The 13,391-nt window shown below is 41.6% G+C and overlaps 1 protein-coding gene across 1 annotated transcript in view; it reads right to left on the bottom strand.

The window, feature by feature from the left end:
* The window catches only part of LOC120996073 (solute carrier family 26 member 10-like), a 103,757-nt gene that overhangs the window by 47,829 nt on the left and 42,537 nt on the right, over positions 1-13,391 (bottom strand). The window contains 10 exon segments of the mRNA XM_040425764.1: positions 209-315; positions 2,451-2,546; positions 3,523-3,600; positions 6,207-6,262; positions 6,265-6,300; positions 6,303-6,315; positions 7,556-7,584; positions 7,587-7,620; positions 7,622-7,654; positions 7,656-7,704. Of these exon segments, the coding sequence (XP_040281698.1) occupies positions 209-315; positions 2,451-2,546; positions 3,523-3,600; positions 6,207-6,262; positions 6,265-6,300; positions 6,303-6,315; positions 7,556-7,584; positions 7,587-7,620; positions 7,622-7,654; positions 7,656-7,704 (531 nt within the window).

Raw genomic sequence — 13,391 nt, 5'->3', positions numbered from 1 at the left:
TCTCCTATATGATACATTTAACTGACATTTTTTATCGTAACAACTAACGATTTATACAGGAAAATCATGACGATTAACAAGGTTGCCCAAACTTTCGCATCCCACTGTATATATATATATATATATATATATATATATATATATATATATTATACGCTATATTATACACTGCAAATCTTTATACAAGTATTCTTTTTGGGGAACATACCTTTGTGTTCTGCAAACTACAGTCATCATTGAGAAAACTACACCGACAGCAAGACCCATTTCCACATTGAGAATGACCACAGCCAACCATGTGACCACCCAAACAGACTGGAAAACAAAACCATATGTCTAATAAATTATAGCAAAGAATGAGAAGAGTTCTAAATATATTTCACAAAAAAAATGTAATCAAATTCCAGCTCTCATTTTTCAGACATTTTTTTAAATAATAATATCAGCAACTTGATTGGTTCCTATGGGTAACTCCTCCAATTTTCCTTTCATCAATTTTCATAATTTCCCCTTATAACTTGGAAAACAGTCTATTGCCTGACATGATTGTTGAAGGGGTTGGCCATCTCAACATTTATGGTATATTGCTAGGATATGCCATAATAAGTTCAGTTGGGGGCCTCAAAGTGAAAGTGAGAACATCGCACATGCATGGCCACCCTCTGTTCATGGCTATGAGACGTCCAAAACTAGCTTAACTATCTTAGTGATATGCCATAAATGCTGAGATGGCACAATCCCTTTAAATGGCTGAATTGTGAGGGTGTCATGGATGTCATGGATTCACCTGGTGGCACTCCTATGGCAGGTCCCAACCCTTCATGGCAGTGCTGCTGGCGTCATTCCATTGCAATGGCAGCAAGCCCTGTTGAAATGGGAGCCCAGCCTGTCAGGGAACAGAAGCGTCGGGGCCAAAAAGACATGACTCAGGTGTCACATGCTCTCTGCCAGTTGCCTCACTAGCATGTATTGTACTGTTGTTTGTATCTCTGGTATTCTGACTTTTGGATTGTCCTTGACCTTGCTCTTGACTGCCGTTTATTCCTTGATGAGATCTTCTGGCACCGACCTTGTTTGATATCTCATTTTGTGTTTGTATTCTGTGTTGGTTCTGACATGTCTCTCTGTAGCCTGATTTTGACTTTGTTCTTGGATTCTTATCTGGTCCAGTTTTGCCTGTTTGTTTCAGACTTCTTTCTGTCTGACAACTCTTATCCCTCCAGGTTTAAGCCCCTGCATTTAGCAAAGAAGGGACTGTCGACCATTTGTGGGCTATCGCTTAGAACGAATCGTGAAAATAGGTAGGAACAGTGGTGTGGGTGGAGTTCAGGGCTTCAATGTCCCGAGCCTTTACATGGGATTGTGTTTCCTGTTAAAATTTATGGCTAAAAATATTTAGGTAATTGCCTTTCATGCAATCCCATTTTAAGTTCAAACAGTATGCAAACAGGTGTCTCCCAAGAAAGAGAACCAATTGGTAGTGTCATCTTGTGGCAGTGGCTCAAAAACATGATAAGGGAAAATAGCCAAGCCAAATATCCATCTATAGACAGCTGTTTTAGGGTGCTTGCCCCTCGACAGTAAGGAGTAGGATTCTGGCTGGCTGAGTGCAATCCCTTTGAGGTAGCTTAAACAGTGTGCTAAGTCTCCTTAAAGAGACCAGTTGTGTACAGACACTTATAATCAATACTCCATGGGAAAATAATAATATGCAAAGAGATACAGTATATCCCAAGGAAAGAGAACCATCTTGCTGGCGCCAGCTTGTGGAAATAATTCCCTATGGGTCAAAATCCAACTTTTTAACATGGCTTGGGACACGACACTGGAAAATAGCCAAGTAACCAATCATAGACAGCTGCTTTGGAACAGGATTCTGGATGACTGAGTGCAATGCCTTGGAGGCAGCTTATCTATTGTATAAGTCTCCATTCACAGCTGCTCTCTTTAAGGAGACCTAGCACACTGTCTAAGCCGCATCCAAGGCTTTACACTCAGCAAGCCAGAATCCTGCTTCATACCGATGAGGGGCAAGCACCCCAAAACAGCTGTCTATTGGCTATTTTTCCTTGTCATGTCCCAAGGCTTGTTAAAAAGTCAGATTTTAACTCAGAGAGAATCATTTCCATAAGGTGGTGCTAGCGAGATGGTTCTCTTTTCTTGGGAGATAACTCTTTGCATATTGTGCTCCAGTGGGCCAATGCCTATAAGTCTCCATACACAGCTGCTTAAGGAGACCTAGCACACTGCTTAAGTCCAAATAGCGATTTCTTTACGAACAGAAGTAGCGCATTGGGTGCAGATTTTCAGTGCATTTTCATGGTTACAGATTTCAAATCCCCAGCATGCCTATTATGTTGCGCATCTGCCACAGATTATCACTACAATGCACACAACAAAATCAGCGAATACCCAGCCTAAAAAATATGCAAACCTGATAAAATACTCACAAAGTCGGTCTTGCTGATCTTCCATAATTCTGGAAGCTCCTGGAATTGTAGGAACATTTGTCTGAGGCTCACAACATTTATACAGGCAAGTACTGCCTGTAAAAAAAGAAAAATAGCTGGTAATCAGATCATATATTTCATAGTAGAGTAATATGAAAGATATATGCCTGTAGATATGCATACAAAGAATAGATGTATCATGAAATTTACATATCTATTTCCGGTACTTAGATATTGATGACCTATCCTCAAGATGAGTCTATAGCAGATTGGTGGTGGTCTGCCGCTCAGCGCCCCCCCCCCCCCCCCTACTTAGTTGTTTTGGGCAGCTGGTGGAGCCAGAAAGTATAAAGGGGATGGCCACAAGCAGAAGGTTTCATCCATTGTGTAGTGGCTGTACCGGGGTACTGTGGCTCAGCTCCTATTCAAGTTATTGGGAGCTGAACTGTAGTACACCAGTGCCTGAAACTACACAGTGGATGACATCTTCCATCTACTGTATAGTTTCTAGCTCTGGTAGCTGCCAAAACAGTTGATTGGTGGTGGTCTGCCACTCACACCGCCATTAATCTGAAACAGATGACTTATTCTACGGATCAACAATAAATAATTAGGAGCAGCACATCAGTACCTCAATCCGGATTTTCAGAGTTGAATCAGCCAATCAAGAACCCCAGATCCATAGGGGTCAATACGATAAAGTCCAAAAAGAAAGCGATGGCAGCATCTCCAATCCAACAGGCTTTATTCACACGTGGTGCATAAAACAGTACAAAAGGTCTACAAACAGCGTTTCAGCTACATAGTAGCCTTTTTCAAGCTATGCTATAATAGCTTAAAAAAAAGCCACTATGTAGCCGAAACATTGCTGTTTGTGGACCTTTTGTACTGTTTTATGCACCACGTGTGAATAAAGCCTGTTGGATTGGAGATGCTGCCATCGCTTTCTTTTTGGACTTTATTCTGAGGATCAGTCATCAATATCTGAGCACCGGAAAACCCCTTTAACCCATTTAATTTGAATGTATTGATCAAATGTCTCCCTCTATCACACCATCTCTTTTTTTCTTACCTTTGGTAAGTAGTTGAAAAGTGGGCCAACCCACATCAAAACAACAAGCACCACGCTACTAGTGAAGAACCCTGAAAGCTAAAAATATATTACAAGAGTGTTGATTCGATATCTTTAGTACAAACAAATTAATTTATTTGGCTCCAACTTTCCAACCTCTAAAATTACACATGGTCTAGAACAGTTCCATAAAATATGGGGATTATTATTTTTCAGAGACTGCGACTGTGTAGGGTCATACAATGTGCATATGATCAAGGCATTTCTGACAACCCAAAAGGTGTTGTTTGTGAAAAAGCACTTTTGTTAGGAAAAGAAAAAACAAGTGACCCCCAACTTGCCAAACCTTGCCAACATCTTCCTTCCGTTATTCTTGACTTTCACTTATGAATAAAAAGGCATAAAGAAGAATGAGTAATGTAACTCATTGTGCATGTATATTATGTTGGAAGATTGGTCGATGGAAAAAGAATCACATACACATTTTACCCATACATGAGACCCTAGAAGGAAAAAACTGTGAATTGAGAACAACTGGTGAAAATAGCCTGAGCCTTGAGCACAACCTATGGTAATTTAGCAGCATATTACATCATTTCATGTGTGCTTAAAAGGGTTCTCCAGGATTTTGATGTTGATGGCCTATCCTCTGGACAGGTTATCAATATGAGATCACCTGGAGTTTTACTCCTAGCATCCCCTCCGATCAGTTGTTTGGAGAGGCCACGGTTCTCCATGAGCGCTTACGCCTCTTGCTGGGCTGTGTGACGTCACATTCAACAGTCACATGGCTTAGGCGCAGCTCAGTCCTAATCAAGGGAATAAGACAGAGCTGAAAACCCAGACACAGCCACTAACCAATGGATGGTGTTGTGCTTGGTAAGCTGTCAGCACTGCTCTTCCTCAAATATCTGATCGACAAGGGTGCTGGAAAACTGACCAACACCAATCTCATATTAAAAAATTAGAAAAATATTCTACAACAACTGGATCTGAATACTTTTGTAATTGCATGTAATTAAAATTTTTGTATGTGAGTTATTCAATAAAATGTATCTGTATAGCGCCACCTGCTGTTCATTCTTTTTCTTATTTCTTTGTCCTGCTCACTGAGATGGCCGCACATGCTCAGTTTCATCCTTCAACTGCCTCCTGAGCTGTGATTGGTAGAGCATGGACACGCCCACCTGAGCTGCAGAAGAAAAGACACTCCCCTTGAGCTTTCAGCTTGATATAAATCTAGCAGAGCAATGAATGGGGAGATCTCTGGACCCATGTGAGGTACAGGGCTGGTTCTAGCTTTGTTAGAGAGATTGTCATGTACTATGGTACTATGGTAAAAAAGCATAACTGCAACAGAAAATCTACAAAAAGTAAAAATCTGGCTGAAAATGGCCAAAGACCATAGCATAACCAAACATAAACATGCAGCAGCATCATGTGCTATATCAGATATATTAAATATATGCAAATAATACAAATGTGGCTAATTTAAAATTATTAGCATTCACTTTATGTATCCATTAAGATGGGCCATCAACATGTTATTGATGTGGGTTCGATCTTTGGGACCCTCACTAATCACTAGAGGCTGTATCTAATTTAGCATGCAGTGCAGACTCTTAAATGTTTATTATATCCATATGGCTATCAAAGTATATTACTGGAATATGTATTTTTATTGTGAATTTCAAAGCACATATCAAGTTGTTGACAATATTGGGTGTGTCTTGCAGAACAAGGAGACCTCATTCAGAGGGATCCCTAACTAACAATATGTCTTAAAAATCTATTGCCTTCATATAAAAGCAAAGGTTTGTTCTGTTTGAATCTGACAGGATAAGAAAAGTGGCGTGATCCACTAGATGCTGCATTATGGAGATAATCTTCCCAAAGAGTTGCCTCTAGACAGAGTCGGACTGGCCCACCAAAGCACCAGAGGATCCTCCTGTAGGCCCAGCCTTTGAAACCATGGTGGGTCCCAAACATATTTTTTTCTGGTGGGCCCAAGGAACCCCAGTCTAACATTGCTTCTAGAGGAGGATATCTCCACAGTATGCAGCTGAGTGGTAGCACTATTTGGTAGCCACATTAAATTTGCCACTACATTGAAGATGCTCATGATCCAATACAAAATATTTTTAAATCAAAGGGGTTGTCCAGATTCAGACATACCCGGAAATACCCATAATTTCACCCAGGCAGCCCTTGCACTGCTTCCACCCAGCCATGTGTTTGGTGACGTCACCGGCTCTGGTGGGCGGGCTTTAGCGCTGCCCTAGCCGTTTTTCAGGCTTGAGAAGCGCTAAAGCCCGCCCATCAGTGCCGCTGACGTCACCAGGCTCACTTCTGGGCGGAAGCCTCTGCCTGGCAGCCCTATGGAGAGCCCGGTTTGTCACCGGAACTCCAGAAAATGCCTTTGCCCTGCTCCGATGCTCAAGTCATGGGGGCTGCCTGGGCGAAAATGGGGATATGTCCGTGTTCAGCTCTGAACCCAGACAACCCCTTTAATAGATGTTCAAAACATGTCAGATTACAGGCAGTAAATTTAAAGTGCCACCCACATGGGAGCATGTCAGTAGTATATGGCAGGCACAAACACCATTTGTGCTGTTTTTAATAAATATCTAGAGAGATGTATATAACAAATATAAAAAGCATATAAGCCAATACATTAATATTACCTGAGTATGACCTCCAGCACTTTCAAGAATATTTGTTGTAGCCAAAGTGGCAGAACTGGGAAGCAATGAAACAAGGAAGAGACCATGTTGATATCCGAGCCAACAGCTCCTAAAAAATAAAAATATACTGCTAGGACTACCATATTTGTACCACATTTTACTGTATTTGTATGTCCTGTAGTGGGACCGGTCAAGTGTCCTACCGTTTGTATGTACTGTAGTAGTGCCTATGAAGTGATCTACTGCAATGGCCTTGTAACCATACGGACATCCAGGTTAACTAAGGATATATTGAATTATCATGAGAATCATAATCACATTGATCTAATTCAAGGAAAAGGGGTCTAGTGTGAGGACACCCCACCTCCCCTGTATTATGGCCATGTGTCAATCAGGATGACTTGTGGAAGAAAAGGACTGAAGATGTAGAAAATAATTCCTTGCAATCAATGCAAAGTAAAATCTAGTCCCTTGTTTAACTCATGTGATGACCCACAATCAGGGGCATGGCTAAAGGCTCATGGAGCCTGGTGCAAGAGTTTCAGCTTGGCCCCCCTTCTCTCACTGCTTTGCGGCCAGGGAAGAACATAGCCTTCCTGCTGCTGAGGCAAAAATTGAAACGGCAACCCTCCATGCCAAACTCTTGACCTTCTCTCTAGCCAGAGGTGAAACTTGACCTGCAGGTACTTTGTATAATACCACACAGGGTCTTTAGACCCCCTCATGCTCCTGGGCCAGGTAGGACTGCTACCTCTGCACCTCCTATAGCTACTCCCCTACCCACAAAATCATGCCTGAGGCAATAAGAATAAACAGGTAGGTTTTAAACATGTGTATTTGTTGGCATGATGAAACCTGTGGCTATTGCGTACAAACAATTCAATATCTATTACTGCATATGCAAATCACAAATATTTAATAAAGTTATCCTCCTACATAATCTAATAAGAAAAAAAATGCACATTTATCTGCCTCTTTTTGTGAAGCTTGATGTAGGCAAGTGTCAGGATTGGATGGATGTTATAAAGGTAATTCCACTCAGGACACTCCTATTAGCATCTCTGCAAAGCCCCTACTCCAGAATACTCCACGTATTACATAATCGCTTATTCAAGGATAACAATGTGACCCCACACAACTTCCACTTGGTGACCGACTACTATTTGTTAGGGGGCTTCAGCTTTACTTTAAGATTATGGAATTACCTACTATGGTATAAACACATATCCAAACCAGTCTAGTCCAATTGATTTTGTTTTACCACTACTAGGCATAGCAGAAACCTGAGTAAATCTAAACCTTCATAAACAAGAAAGCTTAAAGTTATAAAAGTTAAAAAGAGTTGATACCTGATTGGGATCAATGCTATATCTATGTTCTCTGCATAGATCATGGCAAGTGATACGGACACGGCAATAACCAACAAAAGTGATGGCAATAGTGTCTCCAAATCACATTTGGAATAATGTCCAAGGCAGGAAGCTTAGGAGTTGGAAAACTGTTAAAAAAAGTAAAACACAAAGTCAATATGTTGAAAGACCTGTTACTTTTTACTGAAACTCAACTAAAGGTAACTTTACACTTCACATGTCACTTCTGATCATAAAAAGAGGAAAAGAAAAATGTATTTTATTCCTTAGTACTTTTATTGATATAAAAAAAAACATTAAAGAGGTTGATCCATTACAAAGTCTTATCCCCTATCCACAGGACAGGGATGTGTGTAATCAGGGGGGATGTCCTACCTCTGGGGCCCTGCCGAGCACAAGAACAGGAGCCCTGTGTTCGCCCATTCTTGTGACTGGCAGGGCCCCAGCGGGCGGACACCTACCAATCAGACACTTTTCCCTTATTCTGTAGATAGGGGATAAGTCTTTGTAAGATGAGGAGAAGGGAGCAATGGATTTTTCTCTTGCCCTCTCTTGTTTTTTTTCTGTCTACTACAATTGTTTAGGGCAGCTATGCAACTGCCTTATACCAGATCATTTACTATAGGTCTGCTGACTACATTGCTTTGCTTGGTTAGTTAAGGGAGAAGCTCCAGATTGGTTAAATTTCCTACAAGTATTCCTGCCTTTCTGCATTTGCAGTTGCCATGACGAGCCAGAAGGGAGGATGGGAGTGGTAGTGGCTCGCGCTGTTACAGTCAATCCCAGTGGCTTTCTGCAGACCATGAAGTAAAAGGAGGCTGCACCTTTTCTATCCCAGTGGCACACCCTGATGTTGGGGATCCTGCCTTATGGTAGTCAATGTGCCCGTGATGTTGAGTGTTTGTATGGGTGCAAGGCAGGGCATGTAGAGTACAATGGCTGGTGCATGGTGCAGGCATCAACAACCAGGCCAAATGTAGCAGAATAAATGCCCTTTACTGATATGCAAAATAGAAGTTGTAGTACATCCAACGATAGCAAAACAGATTCCAACTGTACACATTGCAATTCTTCCAGATAAGTATGTATGGATTTAGGCAAAGATGGCCCTCTTTCTCTCTATCTGTCTTAAGACTCTTCCTGCAGAATATATGGCGGCATTAGTATTTTGTAATGGTGGTTGTAATATCCAATGAGTTATACAGGGTTTTAGAGATTGACTGGCCAGATGTAAAGGGTATTTTCCCTCACTGTAGTAAAGTCTTAATAGATTTTGGTTGCAGGTTACCTTACTGACATCCAGTGCTCTGCCATGCAGATTCTAGTTCTCTAGTTCTCTCATTTGTCTTGCTCCTTCTCTCCTTCTGTAATCATGCAGAGATCAGTGAGGTCTCTGTAGCTTTTTCGCCTAAGAGATGGAGCATAAGTCACAGCTTCCTCTCTCTCTGAACTCTAGTCTAGACTGACTTAAGCATAGCAGTGGGGCCAGCCCACATCTGACCTCCTACAAGAGCTCAGCCAAGATTGTCAACCCCAGTTGTGCCATCCATACACAATTAGCTGGATACAATGAATAACATGATAATACATAACTGTATATTACATACATTTGCAGATACCCATACTGGTATGGTATATAATGTGAGCTCTGTGCATTTGCATTCACAATCTGGTCATTTCCTTGATTATGTTCCTATCGTAGATTGGTGTCTTGTCAGTGTAGCTTAGTTCTTCTAGTCTTCAGCACTTACCTTTCTTCTAGCCTTGAAGTTGTTTTACTGTAGAATCTGGTAATTTGTTTGTCTGCTGAGTTTCATTTTTGATTTTTACATCTCTGGGTCCTTGTAATTATTTTACTAGGGTTAGTAATTTACAATTAGAGTCATTTTCTGCCACTGTCATTTATTTCTCTCCACCGAGGAGGAAAAGGAAGACACTGATGGACATGGACTGCCAGAAAAGCATCAGGAGCAGGTGGGTGACCTGGCAGTCTAGCCAGGAGATTCTCTGTTTTGAAACAACTCCACAAAATATGAATCAAAGAACCTTATTGGAAAGACACTTCGGGCATTTGGAAGAATTTTTCTTAACAGTAGTTGGTCCATCTGGGACATTCATGTCGTATCACTAGGACAGGGACAACCCGAAGTAAAGGAGAGCACACTGCGCATGTGTGGGCGTGTTCTCTATTCATCGCTACAAGAGTTCTAGAAATAGCCAATGCGCTTGGCTGTTTCTGTAAATCCAATGGCAATGAATGTGGAGCATGCACGCAAGCTCGCCCACCTCTCCATTCACCACTAGGGGTCTGCTTGAAATAGCCAAGTCGGCGTTCGCCTATTTTTGGAACTTCCATAGCAGTGAACGGATGGTGTGCATGCATGCACAGCTGTTCACTATCCACTTTGGAGACCCTGTTCTAGAGATAGGAGCAGGTGCCAGTTGTGGGACCAACACCTATGTGGCATTGATAGTATATCCTAGCAATATACGTACCATCAATGATGGGCCAACCTCTTTAAATCTATTAAGAAAAACAGGAGTATAGAAGGCCCTATGTATTAAACAGTACTGGAAATATCTATCTGTATAAATAACGTATCTTGCACTTCTTTTCTCACTCCCGTATATTTTCCAAATTATAAGTATAACCAAATTTCACAGAATTTAAATTTTTTACATAATGTCATGCATTTTCATAAGTGTACAGTCTTATCTGAAGATATTATAATCTAAATATCAATGCTCATTGCCTTTAAGTGTAAAGACAGAACCAGGGTCTAAAATCTTTCTATAGGATTGAAATAGGCCGAGATGAGGTTATGCTGAGTTCAATTTGGTTAACATGTTTGTAGCGGACATAGAATGTATTGTCTCTTAAAATTTATTGTGAGCAGATGTAGTGTATCTGTTAATACTACAGGGTGGGCCATTTATATGAATACACCTTAATAAAATGGGAATGGTTGGTGATATTAACTTCCTGTTTGTGGCACATTAGTATATGTGAGGGGGGAAACTTTTCAAGATGGGTGGTGACCATGGTGGCCATTTTGAATCCAACTTTTGTTTTTTCAATAGGAAGAGGGTCATGTGACACATCAAACTTATTGGGAATTTCACACGAAAAACAATGGTGTGCTTGGTTTTAGCGTAACTTTATTCTTTCATGAGTTATTTACAAGTTTCTCTTTGTTTACAGCCATTGACATGTCGCCGAGGTTAACACGTAAGGAGCGGATAGAAATTGTGTTGATGTCTGGTGAACGCAGTAACCGGGTCATTGCAGCAGATTTCAATGCAAGACACCCTATGAGACACCCATCTCCCATGCTACAGTTAGCAAACTGCTAGCTAAGTTTTCGTCAAACTGGTTTAGTGTTGGATTTGCCAAAATGTGGACGCATGAAATCTGTCTCTAATGAAGAACATCAGTGGCTGTCCTAGCTTCATTCATCAAGAGCCCACAGCGTAGCACTCTGCCGCATGTCACTGGAGAGTGGCAATTAGTCGAACATCCCTTCGGCAGATATTAGCTACTCACAAATGGCACCCTACAAACTCCAGCTACTGCAGCATCTCAACGAGGATGACCCAGATCGGCGCACTGAAGTTGCAGAATGGGCAAAACAAAAATTGGAACAGGACCCTCAGTTTACGCAGAAGAATTTTGTTCAGTGATGAGGCAAACTTTTATGTGAATGGTGAAGTTAACAAACAAAACCACCGTTATTGGTCTGACACTAACCCACATTGGATAGATCCCTCCAAGACTGTTGGAACAAAAAAATTGATGGTATGGTGTGGTATATGGGGTACAAAGATAGTGGGGCCATTCTTCATCAATCGAAACCTCAAGGCCACTGGATATGCGAAATTGCTAACACGGAAGCCCCTAGAAGTGTCTCTCCTCATATTCCCCTGTATAGAGATGTTAGGGTTAGGGTTATATCACCTGTGCAATATGTGTCTCATGAGAGTGGGGAAAGCGCATGTGAGTCTGATAGCGATGTGGGAAAGCATGTATCTTACTCCCTGCCACACAGGCAGTGTTTGCCCACAAAGAGGATCAGGGTCCCAGGCGACCATCATATGCTGAGGTGGTCTCTAGGAAGAAAAATTACCAATATTCAGAAAGGATCAAAGTTCATCCAGCATAATTAAGTTTTTAAATGCCACTGTGTCCAAGTTCTCTAAGAAAGGTTGTTCTCAGATAGCGATCACTTAGAACTGTATGAATCCACTATGGATTCTTTAAAATTATACTCTGATGCTGACAGGATCAGATTCCTTCCATGGGCATTTGATGATAAGTACTGTACAGAACACTGGTGAGACCTCACTTGGAGTATTGTGCGCAGTACTGGAGGCCATATCTCCAGAAGGATATAGATACTCTAGAGAGAGTTCAGAGAAGAGCTACTAAACTAGTACATGGATTGCAGGATAAAACTTACCAGGAAAGGTTAAAGGACCTTAATATGTATAGCTTGGAAGAAAGAAGAGACAGAGGGGATATGATAGAAACTTTAAATACATAAAGGGAATCAACTCGGTAAAGGAAGAGAGCATATTTAAAAGAAGAAAAACTACCACAAGAGGACACAGTTTTAAATTAGAGGGGCAAAGGTTTAAAAGTAATATAAGGAAGTATTACTTTACTGAGAGAGTAGTGGATGCATGGAATAGCCTTCCTGCAGAAGTGATAGCTGCAAATACAGTGAAGGGGTTTAAGCATGCATGGGATAGGCATAAGGCCATCCTTCATATAAGATAGGGCCGGGGGCTATCCATAGTATTCAGTATATTGGGCAGACTAGATGGGCTAAATGGTTCTTATCTGCCGACACATTCTATGTTCTATGTTTCTATGTTTCTTTTACTTTACCTCATTTAGGGAGACAGGAATTCAAGATTGGCCAAGTGTCTTGCATGAAGTTAAACTGGAATTCGGACCATACCGAACCATTACTGCTGCAAAATGAGACATATATAAGCTTACATGTAGGCCCAATCAAAGTCCCTGTGAATTCGTTTCTGTCCTTAAAAATGCCTATGGGTTTAGTATAATAGTCCCCAAACTGGGAATCTGAAGAGTTTAGGCAGTTGATGCTATGCCAACCCAGATCAAACTTAGCCTAGCCAGAGATCTGGATATTGAAGCTCCCTTGGATAGGTTGGTGACGGCTGCCACCATGCTGTATAATATCAGTGAATGCCATGCAACAGGTGAGAGAAGATTTAAAAAGTCCCCAGAGCAAAATATAGCTGGTAAACCCTAGCTTGGGATTTTAAACACAGCCACGTAAGTTCTCTCAGTCTACAGGACCTGTCCAACAAACCCAGCAACAACAGGTAGGACCCATGCAAACCAAGCCCCAAAATCCCAACGGGTCAGAGGGGGATAATTCTGGTGCTGGGAGGTCTAACTACCGTCCATATTACAATAAGGGTCCCCAGGGATATAGGCCCTGTTACAATAGGGATTCCCAGGGTTACAGGCGCTGGAATAACAGGCCCAGACAACAAAGGGAAGATAGGCAGGAACCCTCAAATTCACCTAGGAGTAGGTCACCCACCAATAATCAGGCGCCCTACAAAACTAAATATGCGCAAACCAAACAGGTTTGATCAGCTGGCAGAACAAGTGGCCCAGTTGAGTGACATTGTGAGAAAGTTGTCCAGGTATCCCCAGGAAAACAGCCTGAACCTTTTTAGGGGAAACTCCAGGTCCCAGCTCAACATCATAAAGCAGATTGGGCCTGGTCAGAACCCAGGCCTCAAGGCTATTAAGATGGATGTGAAAGAATCTGAT

Source organism: Bufo bufo, chromosome 3 (assembly GCF_905171765.1).
Source record: "Bufo bufo chromosome 3, aBufBuf1.1, whole genome shotgun sequence".
Taxonomy (NCBI): domain Eukaryota; kingdom Metazoa; phylum Chordata; class Amphibia; order Anura; family Bufonidae; genus Bufo; species Bufo bufo.
Note: the sequence above shows the minus strand (reverse complement) of the source record. Positions and strands in the feature narration are given on the sequence as shown.